Below are 26,757 nucleotides of genomic sequence, written 5' to 3'. Positions count from 1 at the left end.
GAAAAGGAAAGAAACGAGAGCGAAGAACTGTTACGGCAGTGTCGAGTTTTCGATCGAGCCACGATCACCGTGGAAAAACACGAAGTGAGAAGAAGAAATGGCGGATCCGTTTAACAAGGTGCTTCGCCTACCGGATAATACATAAGGGGTATTAAGGCCGCTACTCAATTGGGTATGAGCTCACCGAGAGGTGGACGTCTCAATTTTCTTCGCGACTTAATGACCGATCGTTAAAACCCGGCTTCGCCTCGAACCGGCTCCTCGCCGCACGAGAACCGACGAGATGAAACGAGACAAAGCTACCCGCGGTCCTCTCCTCTGCCTTCTTACCCACACCCTCGTACACACACCGGCAATTCTCGTCGTTCTAACGTAATCACTGGCTTTCTGTCGTAACGACGTTTATAAGTATCGAGACCCTGCCGATTTCTCGTCACGACTTTACTTTTCTCGTTATCGACGAGTGCCGCGAATATCGTGACAGTAGCTATCGCGTTTTAATTCCTTTAAATAATATCGAATCTTATTCCCCTTATCCCTTTTTATTTATTCCATATCGGTATATTTTATTTGTCCCAGTAAGAAGAATTTTTTATCCCTAGAAATCGTCTCTCTTTAACGATTCCGATTATGTATCGTCGTTTCGAAATAAAACGTTGCGCGATATTCCGCGTCGTAAATTTTTAATACTCAGGTGGCGCTGCGTACCGTATCTTAAAGGTTATTGCGATCAAGAATTCGAATATCGTATTACGAATTTACGAGATCAGCTAATTTCATGATTCTTAAGCTTCGCTTTCATTGCCCGTATTGACTATAGAATTATCCGTAAACGATTTACCGTGCTAAGTAATTACTACCTCGCATTTGCATCGATCGATGTTCACCATTGATTTCGTTCGATTTATCCGTTCCGTGTATGTACAGATTACACAAATTATTTTACTTACCAGAAAAGGAAGATTTAGAACGTTATTTCGATGCAGTAGTTTTTCTTGAACCGGAAGTTTCGCGTCGTCGTTCTGCCGCAGCATTTTCGTCTTCCAAGGTTGTTGAAATTATTTTTATCACAAAATTACACAGTCGACTAAGACACAACGACTTTAACGCGGTCCCGAACAAATAAAACTGATCGTTTCATACCGAACTCGCCCTCTAGTGGGACAACGTTTAAACAGTTTACTTTCACGCCACTTAATCTACGGTTGATACATCGCATTTTATATTCTACAGTCGATATGTTTTTAACGAAAATAGAAAATAAATATAAAAAAGATAATTATAACATTTACATTTTTACAACAACATCCTAGATTCGTAGTCCTAAGTATTCGTTGAGGCATGCCGCATTCGACCAAAAGCTATGCCCAAATATTCGCCGACGAGCTTGGTTGTGCTTTCGCTAGTCGAATTTCTGGTGCGCTGTGTGCACGTTCCGTTCGCAATTTCCGTGTTTCTTCGGTTTGAATGTCGTGTACCGCTGCAGTCGCGTACTTTTTTATATCGTTCGATCGAAATTTCGACGCCAATTTCGCATCTCCAGAGTAATCAACGGGATTTTCAGTATTCGACGACTTAGTAAGGGACAAAGTTTTGTCAACTTCGTTTTCATACAAACTAGGAAAAAATAAATACGTCCGATCAATTTTCGTGGTAAAGAAGAATAGGATGCAAGAAGGAAAACGTTAAAAGAAGATAGAAAAATGTATTTTAAAAACAGCGGATAATATACTGACATCTATTACGAAACGTATGATCTTACTGAAACGGTAGCCATTTTGTAAATTCTTTGCCACGTCTTTTTTTATTTTGCGTTGCTAGTTTGGCAATAATTTTTGCGTCTACGTTCACTGACTTCGTTTTTTGCATACAGTTATTTAATCTTTCAATGTTTAACGTCAATTGTTGTATTTGCACTTTGAGCGTAGCATTTTCGTGAACTAGTCGAGCGTTTCGTTGCACCACCTGAGAGTCCACGCAATAAACAATGATTTCTTTTTATATTAAAAAAAAAAAAAAAGAAAAAACAATAAAACATTATACAATTGAGAAATGGTTAGGATCAATTGCATTTTTATGAAATTCACCTGCAAAAATTTTGCTTTGCTCAAAGGTAAAGGGTCTTGAAATTTTTCGGAGACGATTATATTGAGTTCTTCTCTTGCTTCGTCTAATTTCTCCATCATATCCGACATTACTCCTAGATGCTCCTTCAATAATTGATCGAATTTCTCCCTCAACGAATCCTTAGCATATTTCATTCGCAAAAACTTTATACACAAATTGTACGTTGTCTCCACTTTCTCGTTTAATTCTTCTCGCAGCGATTTATTCTCATCTTCCAAACATTCTCGTACTAATTCTAATTCTTTTCTTCGTTGAGATAATTTCGAGGCACCACGTCGTACTTTTTGTCGTTGCATTTCACTGTCAAAGAAATCCTTTTCTCTCTGATAGAGGAATCTTTCATCGTCCAACTGCTCTGAAATTAAGTCGATACATTTAAGAATCGCGATGAACTCGAATCAAATTTCCAAAGTCTTACGTTTCAGGTTCCTCGCGTATCTTTGTTGTTTCTTCAATTCAGCCGATAGTCGACCATTATCTCGTTGCATATTTTGCAACTGAACATCCTTTAATTGTATTATATTTTCTAATGATATAACTGTTTCCTTCAGATCTGCCACCTTTCAAACATATATATATATATATATATATTAGGACCACTGATTCAATATCCATATGAAATGACTCGTATTCAACGTACTTGTTGATATAGACTTGTTAATTTCTCGCTGGCTACTTGACATTGTCTACTTGAGTGAAAAATCTTCGCGTCTGTACCCCTGTTCAAGCCGTTTTTACAACTAATATTCTGCATATCATAATAGCGAATATTACGTGCTAGCGATCAGCGGTAAAATTTTCTTCACCTTCAACTACATCACATCAAAATGTTTCGTATTGTTAATTTCATTGATGATGTTTCCACTTACCTTAGTATGTTAAAAAATTTAGTTATATAGTAATCTATAAAATTTTTAGGTTCTGTTCGTTTGTAGACTGTCACGGGACTCTTCTAACAAGATAAACTGATATACCTCTTATAAATTAAAAATCATTAACATGATGCTTGTATTTATTTCCTCGAGAATTTTATAAACAGGCAATTTCTGTTCTTCACATAATGACGAAAAATCATTTTCACTAAATTATTAGATATCTTTGATTGTACTAACAAATGACAAACGCTTGGATGTCATAAAACTCTACAAACTACGAATACATCATTTTTCTTGTACAATCAGGAAAGGCGTCTAAATAAAGATTACATCGTGCGATACTGATTAAAAGTTGTGAAATTTTTTATTGTATCGTATATGTACAAAATAGGTGTACAGACTACTTATCAATCGTATGGGCGTGTCTTATGCACGCATTACATATGCTTTTATCGCATATGACACTGATGTAAGAGCATCACATTGTGTAGTACACCTATGTAATCCCCTCTTCTGTTATCTTTCATCAAATGGAATGAATATCGAGATGACTCGTAACTATGTTTCTTTTTTAAAATCCTGATCTCATTTTTTTTATCCTCTTTACAATCAATAACATTCTAGCATAAGGGTTCTATGACTATTACCCTTTCCCCATCTTGTACACACGAAAATAATAAATTACACTGGAACGTTATCTTCGAAATTTGTTTCTGTTTTCCCTTAAGGAGCATAGTAATTCATTTTTTTTTTTTCTTTTTTCTGTGAATCGAGTTTACATTACTACGTTAGAATAGTGTATCTTCGCATCACTGGAAGTATCGATGTGTGAACACGGCATCGGAGAAGACAAAAAGGAAACAATACGAATACACCTCACTGTGGGTCCGTCCGTGCTTTCCACTAATTTTATTAACAACAACTGGGCCAAATATTTTTTTTTTCACATTTGCTTTTAAAAATTCACATTTTTTTTTTTTACATCATCTTACACACTTTTTTGTTTTTTTGTTTTTTCTTTAGTAATCCCCCCCCCCCTCGTAACAAAATAAAACAAGTTAATGGATACAATTGGCTCTCAGAAGAATGCCCTCTGAACTTTCAACTCCATAAAATTTTGTCAAAAAAATAATTTTTGATTCACATTCTTAATATCCCATAGAGTTTGTTTAATACGGGTCATTCCTCTAAGGCATTTTGGGGAAAATATTGTTAAAATAAATCCCACTTTCTGTCCAGACAGACATACGACATAATTAAAATGTTTATACATCAAAGAAATGCGACATTATTCTTCGTACATAGCGTAATATTTTATAATAGTATTCATTGGTCCAGTTGTGTTGTAGAAACGTGGAAGGCAACGTTGTCGTCTGATAATCTGGTGAAACGATACTAGATTCGCACAAATGCGGATGATATTGATGGACTTACGCTTAGCCTAACTTAAAAGTTTGTTGTTTCCATAGTAATAAGGCTCGTGCTTATTTTTTCTTGTTCTTATTAGCTTGATTTTTGTATTTGGCTGCAGTTGTTAATTTGGCATTCTTCTTCTTGGGTTCATCTTCATCGTCTTCCTCGTCTTCTGGCTCCTAACATGTTAAAGTAACAAATAGAATATAACTATGCAAATATTTTGCAAAGTTTCAAGTACTGGTGTTACATTAAAATGGAAACCTAGATGCGAAATTCCGTTTTATAAGAGATTGTATTGTTTACTGACATTCTAATACATTTCCTGTTCCTATAATATTAAAATTATAATCTGAACACAAAAAATGGAAAAAGGAGGAAACATGATAAGTAAGGAATAAAAGCAACTATTTCAAAATGGGATGATTTATTATGGAAAAAAAGAAAAGACACATGGAGTGAAAATACAAACGCAGAAAGTTATATCCACGACTTTCATTTATTCCTCAATCTTCAGTGCCCTCCCGCCCTCCCCCCGCACCCCCGGGGAAATTTTAAGTCATATAATGGGATTTTAAAATACTCTTGGTAAAACTTGTTTTTCGAGGATGTTTGAATAGCAGCATTTTAATATTAGGACTCTATTTGTCTACAGCTTCATCCATCTTGGCACGCTTCGTGCCATTTTTTTTACCCTCTGCAGAATGCTTTCTTTTCTTTTGCGGTGCCTGAAATTTGTATTCCTAGTATATAGAAAATGAAATACTATCACTTCTGGTAATATACATAATAAAAGCATAACAAGGACTGCTAATATCAAGTTGATCTATTTATATATAATTGCTTCAGTCGAAAATATTCCGCATTTTCCACATATCAATTCTCAAAAAGATCTTATGCAAGCCTAATTAGAATGTCAGTTATTAATACAATCTTTTCTTTAATTGTAATTTTTTCAACAACTTTTAATATGTACATATTATCTATATCGTTACTCTAGATTAATCATTATGATTTCTATACCTTATCATCATCGTCATCATCGATGTTCTCCTCCTCCATTTCATCATCCATATCATCAAACTCCTCCATGTGTGTACCTGAAAAATCCAAATTAATATGGTATGGTTTATTTCAACATCTTTAATCTCATATGCATTTTATAAGAAAACAAACAAAATGTTCTTGACAAATTATTGTAAAACAATTATCATAACTAGATAAAAGAGCTGTGAAATATGTATTTCCATAAATTTAACGTTTGAAGATCTTGTACAAATACTTTTGCAGTTCGAGTTTCCATCTAAATTTGCTATATTGTCATTATCACAACTGTTAAAAGGCGTCCAGTTGCAATTATCGCCCTTCTCTATATAATGTTTAAATTTAATACAATTGATTACTCGGAAAAAGGATAATCCATACCTTAACATGCGTTTTATTAGAAATTTAATTGTACAAATAAGACGTTAAATTTTTGCTATAAAAAGTATCCTAAATTCGATATGGCAATAGACAATATTCATTCTTACCAAGTAGATTATGTCCTACTATGTGAACAGGACCACTTCCTTTAACCAAAGTAAATGTGACTGGAGGGTCAGGAAAACTGAGATCCAGAATGATCTGTGCAGTTTTCCCCATCTCCAGCAGAGCAATTGGCGTTTTGATGGGTCCTTTTAGCCCCATTGCTTCAACTTGTAATACATTAAGTTCGCCGGGTTTAGCCTCTGGACCTAGCAGAGCCTATAAGATACATAACAAAAATATATATATATATATATACATATGCATGTATATAGAAATAACAGTGTTTTATATAAGGCAATGTCAACAAGAACCACAATTATTACACAAATTTATGAAAGGAATCCCATTTATGTAGAAATAAAATCTTTATCCTAATCAATTGTAAAATATGACTACTATGAACAGTTATGAACACTTCTATAAAAAAAAAAAATCTTGGCAAACATTCTTAATTTACATACGTTTATAAACGTTGTATCGTTTATCTATAATTAGCGAATATTTTTATATTAAAATATATGTAAATAATATACATTCACGGAACAAACATCAAGATCACAAATCTTCATTGCTTTCGTTTCTCGAAAATTCGGAAACAAAAAGAGGGTTCTAGCGCGTGAAAACAAAGAATGGAGGCTATAATAAAGAGCAGCATGTTAATTTCGTATTACGATTAAAAATTCGCGCGCAAACCTAACAAGAAGTGATGAAAGCGCTCGAAAAATCATGATTGCTAGTGACGCCAAATATTGGTCATATATTTTTACACGGTTAATAGATACATATACGAAATATTGGCGAGTTCGTAAAAATACAGCAACTTCGTATGGAAATAAATCAGAGATATACATCGCAAATCGAATAAAAGGGCCGTTCTCGATGAAATCGCGCGTTAATGAAAATCCGTTACTCCTAACCGAACATGACGAAAAGCAAACGAAACGTATATAATGTATCAAGCAGCAATAAAAAATATATATATATAACACAAATTTCCAGTGAATTTCTATCGATATTTTTTACTTACCATTTTTATGATCAGCTTCTGATCGGCACCGAAATGTTGGTTTGTTCCGTCTGCGTCGTCGTTTTTATGCTCTGGATCCCATACCTCGCTAGAATTCAGTCCTTCGAGGGTAATTCCTGGACACAGAAATCACAAAAGTACGCACACGGAATATCGTAAATGCTTGCCGTTGTACCATAGTTTGATAAAAAAAATCAAGTTCGTTAGCTCTTTAGGGGACAATGGGGTCTCCTCGTCACAATGGCCGAAAACCAGCCGGCGTCTCGACCATAATACCGCTCGCGTCGAATGGCCAATGACGACGAAAGTAATAGCGTGCTCCATAAAATAAAGGAGCCACAACGTTTCCGATAACACAGCTTCTAATATTTACCATAAAGATACTCTTCTGCCATGACGATCGACTTGATATTAAAGGATTCTCGTTAGTAGAAGTATAGAAGCAACCCGTTGGAGTGTGCGTGCCGAACGAGAGTAGAGAAGCCAAAGACGCCGCGCGCACAACGTTCGCTGCGCGAAGAACAGTGGTCGCACGTGCTAGACGAACGCGTAGCAAATGAGTTTCACGTACTCAGCCTTGCGCGCCTAGAATACGTTCTTCTCTTTGATTGGTCGATGTACTTTCAACTATCATCAACAGCGTTGCCATCTAATATCACGAACTACACTGAAGACTTTTCGACGGGTATTATTTACCCCTCCCCAACGACGCCAATATTCTGCCGGTTATGAAAGAAACGAGTCGAATGAAAAATGTAACTGTTCAAGTTCACTCTTTTTATCATTATTCTTGGCCGATAAATGTAAGAATCTCTCGCAAGATAACAAAAAATTAAGCATATATATTATTCCTAAACAGAAGGTTATATATATATATAAGTACATGCTGATATACGTTAATCCCTATTTGATGTAAACATGGAAGATTTAATTATTGAATTTTTAGTAAAATATTACTTCTCCTTCAAAACACTGAAATATACAACTATATGATTACTTTCAAGCCTTTTTCTCTAAGAAAATAATAAAGAAATTTAGTATTACATATTTACGAATGTATGTTTTTGAAAAGTACCAAAATACTTTGTCTGTTATATATACCAATCTCAAGTAATTATTTAAAAACGACTAATATACAGTAATATAATTTGAATGAAAAATTTGGCAACGTCGTACTGAACGACTATTGGTCTACGTAGGCCCTGGTGGCAAGACATAAAACTAACATTGACACACTAACTGAATAAATATCGGACGCAACACGTGAATAATACTTAAATTGAACAAAAGCGCGATGAAAGAGACTCGTAGGAAAATTGAAAATTTTCTGTAATACAGTTAACAAAATATCATTAAAAAAATTTTAATAATTTTATGAAAAGTCATTGCCGTATCTTGAGAAAAGTCGTAGCCCGCGGTTAACCACAGGAAAAGATGAGAATGCAACCCAATACGATTATTCTAACTTGTTTACTTTTGTTACCGGTAGTTCTCGGAGTCCTTGAGAAAAATGTAACGAAATTTGTACCAACTCGAGAATGGCAAACTGTGAAAAAAGGTAAGCAAACATTTATTTAATTTCGTTCTACGTACAATTCTGGGACTACTTTTTTACGCAACTGATTGTTCTCTTCCTAAGACCACGTCAGTCAAACTTGACATCGCGGTTTCTTCGAGACAATATGTCTGTAGCATTCAGGCCATTTTCCTACGTGCAGGACCGTTAAGTTTACAAAAAATTTTTATGTAAACTTCTTATTTATTATTGTTTCAAATTTCTGCAATTTATTCAGATACGATATTTTATAACTTATACCACAGTGACGTATAGAGAATTTTATTTAAAGGTGCAAATAGACTGGTCATTTACTTCATTTTTTAATTTAATAATTTAATTATTCATTCATAAAAAAGATATCAATTTATGTTCTTGTTATATTAATTCTCCTTTTAATTCATTTAATTCGTTAGGCGTACCTGTACCTCCAGGATTACATGTTCGACACAATTTTCAAACTGGAGTAACAGAAGCTAAATTAATGGACGATAACGATTTAGAAGAAGAAGAAGAAGAAGAAGATTCGAACAAAAATTTGAGCAGTATGAATACAAATTCTTTGGTATTGCATCCTGAGAAAGCAATCCTTGAAGAAAAAGATCATGTATCAGCAGAAAAGAATGACTTGTTTAATTACTCGATCGAAGAATTGAAAGATAGATTGAAAAAAATGAAACAAGAGGGTGAAGATTTTCCAGAAATAGATGTAACTACTTTTAACTATAGTCTCTGTATAACGTATAACGAATTTGTTTAAATCATTTATAAATATTTCTAGATTGAACACTCAAAAAAGATACGGCAAAAATTTAGAGATTATGAAGCTTTGAAGAAAGAATTTAAATCAATTGAAATAAACATTACTGTTAGCGATTCGGATTTGTTAAGTAGCTACATTAAAAAGTTTCAAGCTTATAAAAAAAGAGTCACTATGGGAATTTTAACAACTGCAGAAATAGAAAGAATTTTAGATATTTTGTATAATTTAGAATACCTGCTTCATCACATTGATAATGCCAAAGCTTTTGCTGATATGGAAGGGTATGTATAAAAATAATTTTTTTTTCTAACGAAATATTAACATCAGAGCCATTTTCTCATGATTTCTCAATCGCAGTATGAATAAAATTATATCTCCGTGCCTCAATGGAACAAACAACGAAATAAAGATCGAAGCTTTGAGACTTCTGGGTGCAGCTGTCCAATCTAATCCTAAAGTACAATTAAAAGCACTGGAGAATGATCTTGTTCAAAAACTTTTACATATATTGTCTACAAGTAGTAAAACAGACTTGAGGTCAAGATGTCTCTTTGCTTTGGGTGCTCTGATAAGGCAGTTTCCAATAGCACAAAAAGTGTGGGTCGATCATGGAGGAATAGAAATATTTGGACAAATTTTAGTCGATGGACAATTACAAGTACAAATGAAAGTTATGAAATTAATCAATGATTTAATTGTAGAGAGACAGCATATAGAATACATCACCGATGTTACGCAACAAGAACTAAGAGTAAAAGCATATTCCGCCGCCGATATCGAGAGAAAATTATTAAAATATTCATATTGCGATCGCTTAAGCAATCTAATGATAACAAGCTTCAAAATTGATCTTAGTGATTTGTTGAGAACTAATTATGAATTCCTTAAAACTATTTCTGATAGTATGATCACTGCTGCTCCCATTTGTATCGACAAGTGGAGAATACATAAAGACGAATTTCTTCCTATTATACAGCACATACTGGATTTGCATCATGATTTAAACGTACTAATAGGCATGCTTCAAACACTCGAAACTACCCACGATGAGTTATAGAGAGGAAGGGAAGATAAAATTAAATGTTCGTAATGACTGAGCTCCAGTATTTATTTCGTGTTGTGTAGATATAATTGTACAAAGTTTTCATATGCGATGAAGAAAATCGTTGGCATAAATATTTTGGATACTGACCGTGGATATTTCACAAACATTGTTATCAAATTATTACAGGTTTTAGTGGATGGATGTACAATGTATCATAAGAAAAGCGTGTGTGTATATATGCAAATTAGAAAATTATTCTGTACATATAACATGTAAGAAATCTGAGTTACCCATCCAGTAAATGTAAATGAAAGTGTCATGTCTTTTTATGTTTTAAGAAGATTATTTAATAAATTATTTTTTACTGTTCACATTTGTGTTGTTTTATAGAAAAAAAATTGTTCAAAAATATATATCATAGAATAAAATACTTTATTTACAAATAATAGCGATTACATACGAACAGTTTGTTCGTGAAGTCATAGTTTATAGAAAATATACTTGCCAAATCGCTGATTAAACTAGCTTCGTAATTCCGGATTTCTATTTACATGTGCTTAAAAACGACGCTCATGTATCAAGGTTTCTGTTGTAAAAGAATAATCCTTTAAGTACAAGGATTGCGTTTTGTTCGGTTTATAAAACCAGCACCTTTAGATAATACACGAGACCATGGAGAATAGATAGATGTAATCTCCGTTCGATAACTCATCTAATTCGTAAACTTCTCTAAAATACTTGAGTTTACGTAATCTTTCAAATTTTATTAAATACAATGACTCTATATCTACATACCAATTTTACAGATTTTACATAATATCTTTCGCATATTGTTCATCATCAGGAATATGTTATTTCCTCCTTTCGCAATAAGATAGTTCAATACATTAGGAACTGAAAATATACATTTGTCGGAATGATCGAACAAACCGATAGATGTACCCACAAAATATACTATTTTTCTTTTTGCGTAATTTACAATCTTTTTTTTGTTTTAGTTTCAATTTTTTTTAACAGTAAACATAGAGGAAGCATAGACATTATGTACACGATGATGTTTTACAACGTGAAAGTCAATTACACGTCAATACTGGTTTCACAGTGTAACGCCTAGATAACGAAGTTTAAGTGCAAAGTAAGTCGATATCATAGAAACGGAATGACGTTTCATGCAACAAGTTTTCGATTGTTTATGGAGGAACATACGTATATTTATGTATAAACTATGCCAGGTTTGTAACAGAGTATCCCTTAATGCAACAATATAGATGGATAATACCGAATTGCCGATAATACGATCCCCGATAAACGATCGAAAAATATAAAAGTAACTTGTACAGATATCCCTGTTTTCTTTGTCTCTCGCTATCAGAAGAACATTAATTACCGCAGAAGGAGATCGACGTTATTTTTATTTATCGAATTATCTGAACGTGAACGTATTTCAAATATACAGATGACTATGAAGTTTTATATGAAACTAAAATCAGTAAAAAAAGTAATTTCTACATGAATTTGGTCAGTCGTTAACCGTCGTTCTTCATTTCCTCTGTCTCCCGGCGTGGATGCACCATCATTGAGCAACAAGTATTACGCGGCAGAATTTCTTATGGCAAATTCGAATGACTTGTCTCGACACGTGTCGATATATAGTCGACAAGTAGTACTTTAATACTACTGCTAAACCGAGTAACTCTATTAATCGAAAAGAATCGTCAAAAATGCCATAATGGCAATACCAAAGAGTAACGCGACTATTTGTTTCAAAGATTCTTTAGGACTAGTAGTTTCCTTAAGCAGTTCGGGTAAAATGGTGACCATGCTGATATGAAGGAAGCCACCCGCGGTGAAGGGCAATATCCAACCTGTTTTCGCTCCTAAACAAATACAATAGTCATAAATCTCGAAGATGTATATTCATCGAGCGAAGAAATTCTTAAGCCGTTTTCCTTACAATTTTAAAGAAGCGAGATACTTACCTACTTCACCGCCAGAGAAAATTATCGCGGACATGGCTCCAAAAATGCCACCACTAGCTGTGAGAAGCTGCGCCCGCGCAGCATCCCATCTGTTGAATCCACTGCGTAATAAGATTGCGAAATCACCAACCTCGTGCGGAATCTCGTGTATGAGAATAGCAAACGTGGTGAGTGCACCCAAACGGAAGGATACGAGGAAAGAACCGCCTACAGCCAATCCATGAGTAAAGTTATCTATGATGTTGGCTATCAGATTAAGATAGCCAGTTATATGCTTGGACTTTTGTTTCGCAACAGTCCGTTCATCGCTAGAAGCTTTGCCCGCTTTGTCTTTTTTTAAATAAATTTTCGACAGCTCGGTTGAAAAACCATTAGCGTTCTTCGCAAATTTCTTCAAACAATCTTTTGCCTCGTCCAGCGACAAACCTTTCAGGGTATTCGACAACTCGTTGCACATTAATACTGGCTTCATGCCGTTGCTAACGAAGCCGTTCTTACGGTTATCTTTGAAATCATTTTGTAGTTCGGAGTATCCGCTTTTCTTTTCTAAGAAGGGCCGCAACTGTAAGAATAATTTGAAATACTTGTATCAGTATCGTGTTCAAGAACGATATATTTCAATCATACGTTATTTTAGAATCGATGTATCACCTCGTTAATGGCTTTCGAAAATTCGTTGGGAAGTCGCTTTGAAAAACCGTTTTTCGGATTGCTTCCGATCAAATTAATACAGTTGTTATTCTCCATTTCCTTTTCAGTTTCAGTGCTAGCTTTTTCGCTCGGTTCTGTGTTATTTATGGACGTATCCTCGATTTCAGCTTCTTGCTCGAAAGCAAACAGTTTCTCCACTATGACGAATACCAAGAAGCCTCCTAGTACCCATAGACCGCACGTCATCGACGGATGTCCATTATTCGCTGCTGAAACAAAACGACGTGACTTGCACAGATACCTGTAAAGCGATTCTAAATCTTAAAGAGGACGACACACAGTCATTCTGTAAGAGAAAAAGATGGCCAAGGTAACTGAGAAATTGTAGGTAGACTAGAAACGAGCCAGTTTCATTTAGGAGAGGACAGCTGGCAATTGAAATCCGCAACTGAAATACAATAGGGTTTGAGAATGCCGTTTGAATCGCTCATAAAGCAGTCAACGGAGGTGAAGGATCGCCTCGAGTCATGCTTAGCATAGATCTAATATGATGAATTGCAGCCTGAGGCCAAAGTGGTCCGTAATTTAAATATATGATCTTCGATTGAAATTTGTATTGCTGCTTATTCAATACGAGTCGTATTGTAAAACCAAAAATACACTGTCACAAAAATGGCGAATCAAAAGACGAGATTCGTCTATTTTTAGCAAGAATCATCTCGAAATCTTTAATGCTTCTTTCGTGTTATACGACAGACCAAATTTTTACAGAGGAAAGATCGATAAAACCAGCTGTCAAGTCCGTGTGTCTGTGCATGCGAATTGCATATATATGTATATACATATACTTTACGATTAAACGACATAGCGAGATCAGTCGAGTTTCACGCTCGATGCATGAATGTTGCGTCGATCGATCGATTCTTTAACGACCTCGACTTAATCTTTGACACTATTCTCGTATATTTTTTTTGAAACTTCTTCCTTTTAGCTAACGCTAGCACCACACGATAAACTCGCGGGTCTTCCCGAATAGAATCGTTCAAGGCTCTTACCCCTTGTAACTTTCTCATTACATAACGCTATAGTACACATTGTGCATTAGGTAATGTTTCCTCAATGACGTATAAATTAGATCACCCTAGAAACGTCGTCGTTCTTTGTACATTAACGATAAGTTTCGCGTGTGATGGTGTAGATTTCGTAGCAATTCGAATTTGCCAATTATAGTTGAACGTGTTCGAAAGATCGCAACACGTTCGATCGAATAAAAAGTTGGAGAAAGTTTTAGGGCGAAGGGGGGGGGGTGTTAGAAAATATACGTTATTTTCGTTTCGAACACTTCGTATTCAATTCTGACAACTTTCAGGATTCTCCGAACTCGAAGAATGAAAAAGGATAGAGGAGAATTCCGTTCCAAGTTTGTTCGTGCGAGCTTCGTGATTGGTTCGCTCGTTATCTCGTATGAATCGCTAAAGCAAGAACGAGCCACCGGTTGATGATAGTTTTTTATTATCTGCCAAGACTGCAGCTGGCACCACTGATTCTTTTCATTTCCTTTCTGTAGTATTTTCGTACCTTTGTTCAAAGAGCTGTTCGCCCATGTTTCCGGTAGCAGATGCAGGAAGACGTCGCCCAGAAGGCCACCGACTGCGAAGCTCAGCAATACTTTCAGTGTATTAGCACTGTCTGTAACATAAACAGGGTCGGCGTTCTTAAAGAAGGTTCTAGAAAAAGAAGCAACATTTACGAATTATTTTTATATCGATCGATATAATTTATCGTTATAATTATTATCGTATAAGTTTTGCGGAAAAATTGATAAAATTATAGATAGAACATGGTACAGGATAAGGAAAACAATTACACGTCATCGTATGAAAAAGCGCAGAAGGTTGTACTTAACAGATCGAAGATGTTCTAGAAAATTGTTCCAACTAACTATCCTCCTACGCACAGACGCGTCTGTGCACGGATGGATGGTCGGCCTTTCCTGTACGAAGCCGATAAATTTAAAGTTAAATCGCGCGATATTAACAATTTTACCATTCACCGAGTTTCTTTATGGGCATCGATACTTTCGTTAAAATACGATTTGACCCTTATCTTCTTTCTTTTCAGTAATCAACGATAATCTAGAATGAGCGAACTCGATACAAAAATATGTATAGAATATCGAGTTATCTGAATTTTCGATTAGGAAAACGTACAACAGGTGAAATTTAATCGGACGATATCTCATTTTGCCACATAGCCAATTATACTTTGAAAATAATAATATTAAATTAAAATAAATAATAATAAAACAATATCCGAATTCAATTATTCTTCAGCTCTTTTTCGACTATAATTCGCCATCTGACGGTACATCTCATTTCATCGTAGGTTACGTAAAGCGTGTTATTATCTTTGTTCCCTAAAAGAATAGGCGGGGGTCTAACCGTTTTATTTAATCGTAATAATAGGCGTTCAAGAAGTTGTAATCTTTATTAAAAATTGAGTGGAAATAATTTCATCGTTTCATCGGAGACGAGATAATTATTCGATAGACTTTGCTCCACTTCTTGTGAAAAATAATGGAGCACACTGGCCTCGATAAACAACCTGAGTTTTTCAAATATTCAAATTCAAATTATCTTAACAATTTCACTCCAAAATATCTGTATTCCTGTTTTTGTAACGAAGTGCCAGGAAAAATATGCAAACAACGATAACGATAATATGCAACAATTAACGAGCCTGCTTTCACGATAATCGATATGCATATTTTTTATTAATTAGCCTTTGTCACGAATAGCATTCGTTAAGTGGTACTATTGTAGCGCTAATTATTTTACGCGATAAACGCTTATTTCGTTTAAAGCGATCAATAAACTTTGGAGCCTACTAGATACAGTGATCTGCTACGGAAAATTCTCCTTGTTACGTAGATGTGTACCGCTACGGACTGTCAATTTACGCGTCTAACATGTTCGAGTTTACAAAATTGTAAAACGTGTCCACAGAGATCAAGAACATTTGCCGTAGCGATAAGCGAACTAACAAATAGGCGTATCTTGAAAAATTTACCGATCAAGGGTTAATAGAAGCAGTATCGTCGTTTTTCTGACATACGACTTCACAAATATAACTCGCGTGTTTAGACCTTTTCGATGGCAAATTTAGTTTTCGAGTAATTCTCTCGTTGGCAACGCGAACCTTGCATCGTCCTCGTAATCAATACATCGGTTCGATAGATCATACGTCTCTCAGTTGCATTTAAAGCGAACGAGCATTTACATACAATATATTACACGTATGTCGCGCTCGCTAGAACTAAACGCCCATCGATCAACCAAGAAAAAAGTTATAGCATCTTCGATAGCCACCATAATCGTAAAAGGGTTGCCATAACACGGTTTCGCAATCGACCATGGGAACAATAAGTCGTTAGTAATAAAATTGACGACGAAGAGCTCCTGACAAACGATCGTTACAACGACAAAACCATTTCCCCGTTTCCTTTATAATAACGACCAATTAAACGAACGATGTCGAGTAACGCGAGCTTGTTTTCGCACGTTACGCAACTCGCATATTTCTAAATAATCGCTCAACCACCACGTGCAAATTATTTAACGGCTGACCTCCATTTTGCGCCGATAGCATCGAACACCACCAGAGGTAGAAAACCACTTTCTATCATTTTATCATTTCTCCAACAGAATCTACATTACAATTCGTTTTGAATTAAAGCAACTTCCGAATCACCGTGTACACGAAAAAATCAATTGAGCGTCGCTCAAGAAGATTATGATCTACGTAATGCCAAGCGATATATACGACGTTGCTCTACCACAGTCGCGATATTCCAATTTTGAAACACGCAATGATAGCGAAATCAGAGAGAAAGAGAGAGAAAGAGAGAGAGATAAACCATAAACTTTAAGAGTCAACGGAATTTCCCGGAATTTATATACACGTACAATCTCTACAAATTTCTACTGACGTTGTTTGACTGCGATTTCATTACTCAAATCTAGCAACTCCAATCTCTCGATAAACTGCTGTTACGTCGCGCGGAACCGTCAATACTCTGTCCTTCATGGTCTGACCATCAAAGGTCCACGCACCGTAATAAACCTAAGGAACCGCCATAAACAGAATCTTTTTAACGGAACCTTCGATCCTGTAAGTATTTTCCTTTTATGGCTGGTACTTAAGACAGTCCTTGGGTTTATCAGTTGCTCTTAAACACAACGGAGAAAAGCGAGTAGGTACCTAATGGGAAAAGCAAATAATGCCTAACGAAAAAGCTAGTTTTTCCCATGAACAAAGTCACCCGCAAGCCACGTTGGTAGGAGGCTTCTCTCCCCTGTTTCGAGTAATTAACGTGGATTCTAGCCAATGGGTAGCGCAGATCGTTACCCACGCTTTACTAACGAAAAGTAGGAACAACGAATCCGAGTCCTTCGTTCGAAGGGCACACCCATACCGAGCTTTCCTCCGTAATAACACAAGAGCGAATAGTTAGTTTAACACCGGTGCGAGTTACAAGACAGCCCGAGGAACGGAATTCATCAATTCGAGGAACAGAAGATACTTCATCACATCCATACATACATACATACCATTGTATACACACAATCCATACATAACGTTGTATCACACTGAAGTTGTTGGATCTTTAAATATATCATATGATCTGTTAAGATCAGAGTTATATTTACTCAACCACCCTTATTATTCCAAAAGAAACAAGGAATCGATCGAACGAATCGTAACGGGAATTAACGACTCCCGTTGGCGCGCTTCTGCGACATCGCGGACGCGAACGATCGAAAATTCAACTGTCGAACGATGACGATGATGCGTATTATCTTTCGAATTGCGAATTACATCGCGCGATAATGAGTATTCGTCGGTTCTACCTCTGCGAGTTTACGAGAAATTCTTAGAATCGTTTGAGAATCACGTCGCGCCTTTTTCATGACGAAATACCGATACGATGTTGCAAATTGCTAGTAGGAATTCGATGTATTTACCAGGAATATGGAGAATTTGCATAGATTAGAATATCGATCGTGGTTTTACGAATTTAGTCATCGTTATGTTCTTCGAGGGAAAACGTGAATGTAAAATTGCAGTAGCGTGATCGAAATTGCAATGTTTTCATTGCAAAAACTGTACTTCTTCATAGAAATAAAATCGACGGGATAAGTGACGCAATTTAGAACAAACGTTATGAGCGAAGAGCAAACATGTTGGCACGCGATACAATAACTACAATGTCGCTACAAAGTTATCAACTAGATAATTCGATACCGTATCGGGAATCGATCAATAGAACATTGACGTTCATTGTTTCCTTTTATTTTTCATTGCTCCGTATCGAATAAATCATATCTGCCGATAGTTACGCAAGATCAGCGACAGGTCTTTCGCTGATTTTCAAAACGCTATATATCGACGAAGTTATCTGAAACACACGATAGGGGGTTAATTACACTTTGAAAAGTAATCGCTGTATTCTCTGAACACGTGACAAACTCTGCTATTGCAATTTCAAACGATTAGGTACCTTGTTGCCTGAACGCGCGAAATACTTCTTTCTCGTTCTCCGCGTTCTTGCCATTACGAGGATAATTGCATGGAGCAACAGTACCTAGCGTGCATAAATATCGAAGGATAATTGATAAAAACATCGCGTCGCAAGAAGATGGTCGATAACACGGTTCAACAGTGATATTCTAGTTTCTCCCGATGCTTTTCTTAGCAAAAATATCTAGTTTGATTTTCTCCTTTAGTATTCTAAACAACTGAAAAATGTATTAAGAAAAATGTATTAAACTGAAAAATGCTGCGTGTTAGGCGTTCTTTAAATGTTTATAACGCAATAACTGTGTATCATTTTATTCGGCAGGGACCGCAGAATTATCTCATCTGGGTGGCAATTCTCAAAATTGGTCGTTCCCAGAAACCGCAGAGAGAACGCTTTCCTAAGAAAATACAGTTTGCGGATTCGTGTTTAGCTCGGACACGAGTCTACGAGAATCGTCCGTTGCAGGTTGCAAAATTAAATACGCGTCGAATAGCCTTGTCTAATTTGGTCCAAAATTAAGCGAAATAGACGCGATGACGCGTTGTTACCAAAACGATCCTGATAACTACATTAATGCACAGGAAAAACGTCCGATAACAAGCTATACGCGGTTGTGAACGATATTAGAGCATCATCGTCGCTATGTAGAGCACTGGCAGAGCATGGTACTAATTATCTAACGAATCGTTTAAAACGCAATACTCTAATTGTCCGCAATGGAATAATTAATTGACTAACAAGATATTGAGCACACGGAATCCAAGCATGAAACAGAGAGACCGTGCGTAAGAAAATATTTAGCGCAAGGAAAGAAAAATTTGGCCACGTTCTTCGCGTGAATTGTGCCAAGAAACGTGGTCAAATGTGATCCTACGCGCGAAATTATATAGTATATAATATATTTACAAGGAATCGCGGTACGTGTGTCGCGTGATTCTAAAATAGAAAAATCGATCGGATGGCGTGTAGAAGCGTTCAAAGAAATTAAACGCGCGATTCGATGCAGCTGAAGTTGTTCGTCCACGAACGAACCGCCTGTCACAATCTAATCGTGATCGCGGGTTGAGCGAAAGAGAAATGGAGAAGCATCTGTGAACGCAAATCGTGGAGCAGAGCAGCGAGACACGCTCGATAATAGATTCGTTCGAGAACAGTCGTTCTCTCGGTTAAAACGAGGGAAGCTGTTTCGTTTCGCGCGCCATCCACGCTATCATTTCCAGATTTGTCCGTAACAATCGTTCCGTTCTAAATGGAGTAATGACGATGTAGACTTAAACGCGTTAATTCCTCAAGGCTTCGGACGGCCTTTTTCATCCAAACTTTTAATAGGTCTAAATATATGTTACTAACTCGAAGACAACGATTTAAATTCGTATTTTGAAATTGCTAGTATTTAGATGTAATCGATAAGACTGTAGCATCAGAACGATAATAGTCGGTAGAAGTATAAAAGAACGATCGTATCGGTAACGGAATCCGCGATAGGAATGCCGTTCATAACGAAAGATCGAAGGTTCGAGAGGATACGCGCAAACGAGGATGCAATCGGATCGTTGAACGGCAGAAAATCGGCTTGCACAACCTTGCATCGTCGATTTGCAGTTTCGCAATGTAAATGGCTTTTCTCGACCCCTGCACGCCGCTACGAACGAAACAACAAGAAAGAGGACAAACTCTCGAATGTCGATGACTAAAAGCGATGTTTAAACTGGCCAAGAACAAACAGACGTATTATTCACGTACCTCGCGATGAGATATGGGAGAAAAGGAAGAAGAAATATCTCGTTCGAGTCATAAACGAGAATAACAATTCGCTTCGTTGCGAGAAACTGTACGGCTCGGAGAGTCACAGTCGCGTTACAGGAAACAATTTAAATTCAGTTTCGCTACTTGTAATTTACCGTTTAAATGGACCTACGGCTATTGATCGTGTTTTGCAAGTAAATTCTAGAACACTGCGAAGACCCTGCAAGTCGTGAATTTCCTGCGAGACACATCGTCAAACCGCGAACAATGAAAGCGTAACAGTGAAAACTGCCTTGGAATTATTGTCAACTAGTTTTGCAACGGATAAAATACGGTAGCGTATCGATTAATTTTTATAGTTTCTCTTTTTTGTACCCATGCATAATGGAAGATGGTCGATGAAAGTCAGTTGCAACAGCTGGTCCGGTCTTTCTTCGATAGGAGGCTCTGGAATGCCCTTTGTAACACAAAGGTCGGTCCCCTGCATTCTCAAATAGCAAGTTTTCATGTAAAAACAAACAGGAGATACGAGTTGACGGGTCACCATTGTAGAAGAAACGTTAACGGATTGATCCAACAAAAGATTTCAAAACTTGCTCGTAGCGCCAACGTAATCTTTATGCGAACAAGAAATAAATTTGCATAAACGACAAGTTAAAGAAATCTATTTCGTACGCGGTTAACGTTAAAATAATACTAATTTTCACATAATAACCTGCGAAGTGGCGTCGAAATTGCATGGAAGACCATCTGCCTCAACTACCTCGTGTCCTTGAATTCTTTCTACCGGTTAAAACGACGTTACACATATATACAACGTGCATTCCACCCACGGAGGAATTGGAAATTTCATTCGTATTCTCCACTGTGTCCAACAGGTTCCACGACCTTCGGCGTAAAGTGTGTACCACGGTAAGCCATTCACACACGTGCACTTTACATGTTCGCTCGATCCGAGCACTTCTGCCGTCATTGCTTCGATTCGACCTTTTACCTTTACGTCCCCTAGTCGATTTTTGGAAGCCTATTCTATTTGTTGAAAGTGAAATTTTCAAATTAGTAATTCCTCGTTTGTTATATATTTTCAACTACTTGATTACTTTATCATAATATAAAAATCAATTAAAAGAACAGACAAAAAGGAAAAAAATCCCACCCGAATAGGAAAATTTGAAGAATTTGCCGATGAAAGGTTAAATAAAAAGGTTTACTTTTTTTCGATATTCGCCTCCGAAAATGAACATGAAATGAAAATTTGTCGAATATATACGAGATCACATTTGCATTGCCCGCTTTGTTTTCTAGTTTACAAATTTCATTACTACGATGCATGCCATGTCCACGCAAGTTCCATGACCTTATCTGTTCACATTGGCGTGGAACAAGAGTCATCGCGCCTGTTAATACACGGACCACGAATTCCGTTAACGTGTTCGTACGCACAATGGACTATCCTGTCTGCATTTCCCTCGTTTCACTTGGTATCACTACGTAACGAGACGAAACAGCGACTGCTACTCTCTCCGACATGTGATAACACTAGAAAATATATCTCTCGTTTCGCAGATCGGAACTAATCCTCGGCCACTGACATCAGGTCGAAGCGAAGTCTCGTCGTTTTTTCCCTGACCGGTTATGACAGACGCTTTCTTTGGGTGCACGATCCGCTATTCCATCGTGAATCCTAAATCTATCATCGGGTTGACCACAATCCTATCTTTGTGATATTTTTAATACTCAATGGAATCTATTACGAATGCAAAATACAAAACGTTTTACGTAGAAACAAAAGAAAGTGATTCAAATATACAAATTATCTTTCGACTCCGACAGCGTATCAACTGCATGCGATTCGAAGAAGGACAAGTATTCTGGCGCAGTTTGTAGCACTCCACCGAGAGAGACAAGATTATGTTTCGAGAGAAGCCTTTGGCACGATGCATCGGACGGCTGGGTAAACAATATGCGCAGTATTACGCAGCGGATTCTTTGCACGTGGCCGAATACGTTTCTTTTCGAGCACCGGGAAGAATTCTTTCTACTCTAGGTAATAACGCGTCATTATTTTTACCTCGTCTATCGTGGTATCGTAGTTTTCGAGGAACATGACAAAATTTTTTTCTAAGTAAGAACGAACAGCATGGAGACGTTACAAGCAATCGCTAAGAGATACACAACGACGTTAATCTCCAACAATTTGCGTAATCTTCCTGTTGAAACACCGTTATCTTTTTATTCCTAGAAGAACTAAACGATTAAATGAATAGAATAGGAAGAAAGCGTGTAATGAGCGTGTTTTTCTTGTCTTTCGAATAATTCTCTTCGATTCGATTCGATCGAGCACACGTTTCTAGTAAAATCAATGGTAAACGATCTTACTTTCATACATTACGGTAAACAGGATACTGACCATACTGTCGAGCATTAACACGGTTGAAGAGTAAGAAATATAACTGTTAATCTGACGCAATCTCTTGCAAATGTATACGCTATTCTCTGTTCGCGGACTATTTAAAGAATACACTGGAAAAAAGATCATACAATTATTTATAATTTCATAAACATCCGTACTAGAGAAGTAAGAATTTTAAATCTGTGAAATGTATTATTGTTTCGATATTTACACTATTAACGATATATCTGCAATCCATAACTTAGGGTCTAAAAAACGTAACGAAATCGCTTTCGTGTAAATACGTATATATTTGCGTTTATCTTACCTCGAATACAACAATCTCGTATTCTTGTCAGATAGCTGCGTAGTATACTGACATTATCGGGGTTACATGATATATTACACTAAAGTTTGGTGGAAAACATTCTAACAGCAGCGATCACTAAAAAGTAAAGATAAATATATTTTAAACGGTACACGACTTATTGATATTGGGCAATATTTTTCTAACAGGTTTTGATGGTTATTTGCAACGAACATTCTACAAAACGATTTGCTACTTCTGCAAATGATCATTGAATCTTAAAGGAAAATATCATCCTACGTCCACGCGGTAAACCACTTACGTACACCCTTACCACCTTTATTTATAATATTTTATTGCGAGTTAGTACGGGAAAGATTGATTAGATAACTTCTTAGAATTTCATTAAAAAGAAATGGCTAATTTCGTTAGTTTTTATTAATAATCTAATCTTCCAGCAAATAAAACGTGATTCAAAGATCACGCTTGAAGAACTTCATTTGTTACTGTAAATTTATGCGCGCATGTCATTTATATATGTAAAAAGAAGACTCTACGTAAAGTTTAAAATAAAAAAAAGTAAAAGCATTGCATTAACCATAGACATCGTGCTATAAAATAACAAATTACTTCGTTGGTACAGATCGCCTGTATTAAACCTATTGTGAATCTCCCGCGTGCGCGGTAAAATGAAAGTACACTGTATACATAACCTCCTTTAGCGATAATCGGAACGCCTCACAGCAGGAAAACATCATGATTCCATATAAATCATTTAATAGGTTCATGCTGATTAAAGAAAATAACATGACAACAAAGGAAAAGGGGGATCGATTACGTGCTATTGAAGAAAAATATTACCTCCACTTCTTAGGTTGGCACCTTCTCCAATGGGGATGATAAATAGGGGGAAAATACCAGTCAGTCCAATCAGGGTACTTCCAAGCAAAGAAAATAGCCATGGTGTGTAATCGAAATATTCCATCGTCGCCTTCCATGGCGTCCACATCTCTTCTGTGATCATTTCATACAAAAATCCGATAGAATAGGTACAGTTCTGATGCATGTACGTGTCTGCCGCCATATTTGTGCGTCGTGTATCGAAGACCGAACTTGTCAAAAAAAAACACTTGTCTTTTCTCGATCTTCTTGATCCTTCGGGTTTCTCTTTGATGTTACGATCTTTATCGAAGTTCGTTGGAAATGTACTAAATAAAAATCACAAGAAATTTCTACTTTCGAGGTTTGTTTATTTAAAGATAACCTCTGCCGAATACCTCTAAGAAAATACTTGTATTTTTTCACTGGTTAAATGTGTAGAAATAACACTGATGTTTGAAGAATATCTCGAGCAATGAAACGTCAGTTGTTCAGAAAAAGATTTACCAAGAAAAAACGAGCATTCGGAGATCGTCGAGACAACGACAACTGTGCGCCCGACTAGCCTACACTGAGGACTGAGTACGGACGCTACGAATCAGACAGTCGCCGCCTCTACTAACGTCGTCGATTTTGTCGATCAAATCAAGCCTCTTGTTATTTCATACTGCCACGATGCGGGGATAAGAGCTGCGAGATCGGTCCTTCAATGACAGATATCAAAATGACTCTGTCCGACGATGTATTTCTCTGTACGCCTTCTTCTCCTACTTCTTTTCTCTTTCTTCAATATGTAGCTTCTTATCCGATTCGCATTTGTCACGATAGTCTTTCATGCCAGTAAAATCAGGGTATAATGCAGATTGACGTTCGCCTTAGAATATCAGCAGCAAAATGCAATCTTGTCTCTTGGTCTTCTTACCTTGTTACGTCTTTAATCAGGGTACTCAATACTCTGTGGAAATTTGAATCACTGACGGAGTGAAGTGGTCACCTTTACCGCCACAGCTGATAAACACGATTACACAACAGCACACAGTATATGCTTGGAACATATGTACTCGCGAAAAGTTGCGACTCTTCGGTTCCTATATTTTTGGTTATATACGTCTCGAACTGGTAGTACGAGAACTCAACGAGTGTGACACTCACCGATCAACGAATAGAATCGCAATGTTGTTACTCTGTCCTTTTTTGTACCCTCAGATTATTTTGCTAAACAAGAAACAATGCGTTATATCACCCATTCACCACAACGATGCAACGGCCAATGAGTGTTGTAAGGAAAGCAATCCTTTTTATAGCTACTAAAACACTCCACCAGATTGCTCTACGTACGAAACAGAAGCGAAAAACATGTCTGCCGCGTATGAAAAAGATAAACAAAGGATAGAAGAGGAAAAGAGAAAAAGCAAATGGAAAAACAATCGAGATGAATTTAAATCGATGAAAATAAACTCAACGCAATTCAACGACGAGACAATTAATTGCTTATTCCAAGAAAATGTTTTGAAAAGAGTACACGAAAAAGGAAAAGGAAAATTCATTTTTATCACTATCGAAGTTCATAGAGGCGCTGCTGTACTTCCTTGCAAATCTTTAGATATGCATGCATATATATACTGTATGTACATGTATAGTATAGATTACAGATATTACATGTAAATTAAATGCGAAGTAAATTGAAATACGACTTTTAGTACCGAAACAATTACGTACAACTATAAGAGAGATGAAAGCTTTAGAATTTTTTGCATTTGAAATATGTAAAGTACTTCATTGAAATTTTAGAGTACATAGATTTAATTTAACATTCCAATTTTACGCAAAATGGCCTCCATGTGACAACTAATTTCATTGCATCAAGATACATATTTGGTACTTTTATCGCATTACTTCCCCGTATTATTTATCAATAGATGTCTACATATTTCGATTGCATCGTTGTCAAGATAAAAAGAATATTCGATTTTTAAATACTATCAACGTACGTAATTATACGACGTGGCATCTTTCGCAGATAAAATTAAACGCATAATGCTCTTCAGATTATCTTTTTTGCAATATAGCGAAATAAATATTGCGATCTATTGCGAAACCCCACTTTCACGATCGTCATTTCGATGATCGGTTAACGTATAAATATACACTTTTCTCTACTGCTAGATAACAATTGCCTGTCAACTGTTATTACTGATAAGTTTAATAAATACGAAAGCAAAGAGCGGAAAGAATGAACGTGACTGATAACATATTGCTATTGTGCAGTCATATGCAAAGACTAGATTAAATGAAAAATGAGATTTCCATCCGGTAAAACGCGCGATTGTTCGTAGAAGTACACATTATTAAAAAATCTCAATCCATCTACAAGTTGTACTTCATGTATCTTAAATTGTTATATGCATATATATATCTAATAATATTCATATAGCAAGTTGCAAACTATTATTTATGTACGTACATATATTTATACAAAAATGTTTGACAACAAGTGCATGTTCTTCGATCGAAACCTACAGTTGGTAACGTAGAACTTTTAACGCCATCTTTATTTTTGAACTGCAAACATACGCATATAGAAACTTAATAAATCTATAAATTTCTATCTTTCTCGTTATTTTTCTACTTTTCGATAATTTGAAATAGTCAAGAAAAGTTTTACGGAATATTGTGATATTTTGTTTTCTTGATATTTGGGAATCATAATGAATCATTTAGAGACACGTCCGCTGGAAGAAAATATTTATGTCGATAAAAAATTATAAACAAACTGAACATGGTTAGTGTACATCGTGCAAGATCTTGTAAGTCACTGTCAGTGTTCGTACATTATGTGGCCTTAATTAATCAAATTGCTAATGGCGCCGAGCCAAATGCTACCTAT

At 36.3% G+C, this 26,757-nt stretch overlaps 4 protein-coding genes across 9 annotated transcripts; 1 reads left to right on the top strand and 3 right to left on the bottom strand.

The window, feature by feature from the left end:
* Positions 1-1,158: 1,158 nt before the first annotated feature.
* Positions 1,159-3,198, bottom strand: LOC139987895 (uncharacterized). 2 transcript variants are annotated; one of them, XM_072004686.1, is made up of 6 exons: positions 2,997-3,198; positions 2,768-2,939; positions 2,546-2,687; positions 2,088-2,482; positions 1,763-1,965; positions 1,159-1,617 (listed from the first exon to the last, which is right to left on the bottom strand). In XM_072004686.1, exons 2-6 carry the CDS (start codon positions 2,879-2,881, stop codon positions 1,362-1,364), a joined length of 1,110 nt encoding a protein of 369 aa, XP_071860787.1. In that variant the 5' UTR covers positions 2,882-2,939; positions 2,997-3,198; the 3' UTR covers positions 1,159-1,361. The 2 variants fall into 2 exon arrangements, with proteins under 2 accessions (XP_071860787.1, XP_071860788.1); XM_072004687.1 differs by having other exon boundaries at positions 2,088-2,477; positions 2,562-2,687.
* A 143-nt stretch (positions 3,199-3,341) lies between these two features.
* Positions 3,342-7,544, bottom strand: LOC139987898 (nucleoplasmin-like protein). Of its 2 annotated transcripts, none has more exons than XM_072004693.1 (5): positions 7,346-7,543; positions 6,973-7,088; positions 5,948-6,161; positions 5,439-5,515; positions 3,342-4,594 (listed from the first exon to the last, which is right to left on the bottom strand). In XM_072004693.1, exons 1-5 carry the CDS (start codon positions 7,365-7,367, stop codon positions 4,487-4,489), a joined length of 537 nt encoding a protein of 178 aa, XP_071860794.1. In that variant the 5' UTR covers positions 7,368-7,543; the 3' UTR covers positions 3,342-4,486. The 2 variants fall into 2 exon arrangements, with proteins under 2 accessions (XP_071860794.1, XP_071860795.1); XM_072004694.1 differs by lacking the exon at positions 3,342-4,594 and adding an exon at positions 4,826-5,143 and having other exon boundaries at positions 7,346-7,544.
* A 646-nt stretch (positions 7,545-8,190) lies between these two features.
* On the top strand, positions 8,191-10,706 carry Sil1 (Sil1 nucleotide exchange factor). 2 transcript variants are annotated; one of them, XM_072004682.1, is made up of 4 exons: positions 8,191-8,530; positions 8,962-9,236; positions 9,309-9,571; positions 9,648-10,706. In XM_072004682.1, the coding sequence occupies exons 1-4, from the start codon at positions 8,407-8,409 to the stop codon at positions 10,345-10,347; spliced, it is 1,362 nt and encodes a 453-aa protein (XP_071860783.1). In that variant the 5' UTR covers positions 8,191-8,406; the 3' UTR covers positions 10,348-10,706. The 2 variants fall into 2 exon arrangements, with proteins under 2 accessions (XP_071860783.1, XP_071860782.1); XM_072004681.1 differs by having other exon boundaries at positions 8,192-8,530; positions 8,944-9,236.
* A 40-nt stretch (positions 10,707-10,746) lies between these two features.
* Zip99c (Zinc transporter Zip99C) lies at positions 10,747-25,164 on the bottom strand. Of its 3 annotated transcripts, none has more exons than XM_072004684.1 (5): positions 23,853-25,164; positions 14,544-14,654; positions 12,966-13,231; positions 12,315-12,876; positions 10,747-12,212 (listed from the first exon to the last, which is right to left on the bottom strand). In XM_072004684.1, exons 1-5 carry the CDS (start codon positions 24,073-24,075, stop codon positions 12,034-12,036), a joined length of 1,341 nt encoding a protein of 446 aa, XP_071860785.1. In that variant the 5' UTR covers positions 24,076-25,164; the 3' UTR covers positions 10,747-12,033. The 3 variants fall into 3 exon arrangements, with proteins under 3 accessions (XP_071860785.1, XP_071860784.1, XP_071860786.1); XM_072004683.1 differs by having other exon boundaries at positions 12,966-13,234; positions 23,853-25,163; XM_072004685.1 differs by lacking the exon at positions 23,853-25,164 and adding an exon at positions 21,008-21,282 and having other exon boundaries at positions 12,966-13,234.
* Between the last annotated feature and the right edge of the window lie 1,593 nt (positions 25,165-26,757).

The sequence above is a fragment of the Bombus fervidus genome, chromosome 6, assembly GCF_041682495.2.
Source record: "Bombus fervidus isolate BK054 chromosome 6, iyBomFerv1, whole genome shotgun sequence".
Lineage (NCBI taxonomy): Eukaryota > Metazoa > Arthropoda > Insecta > Hymenoptera > Apidae > Bombus > Bombus fervidus.
This window is presented reverse-complemented; position numbering and strand designations above follow the sequence as displayed.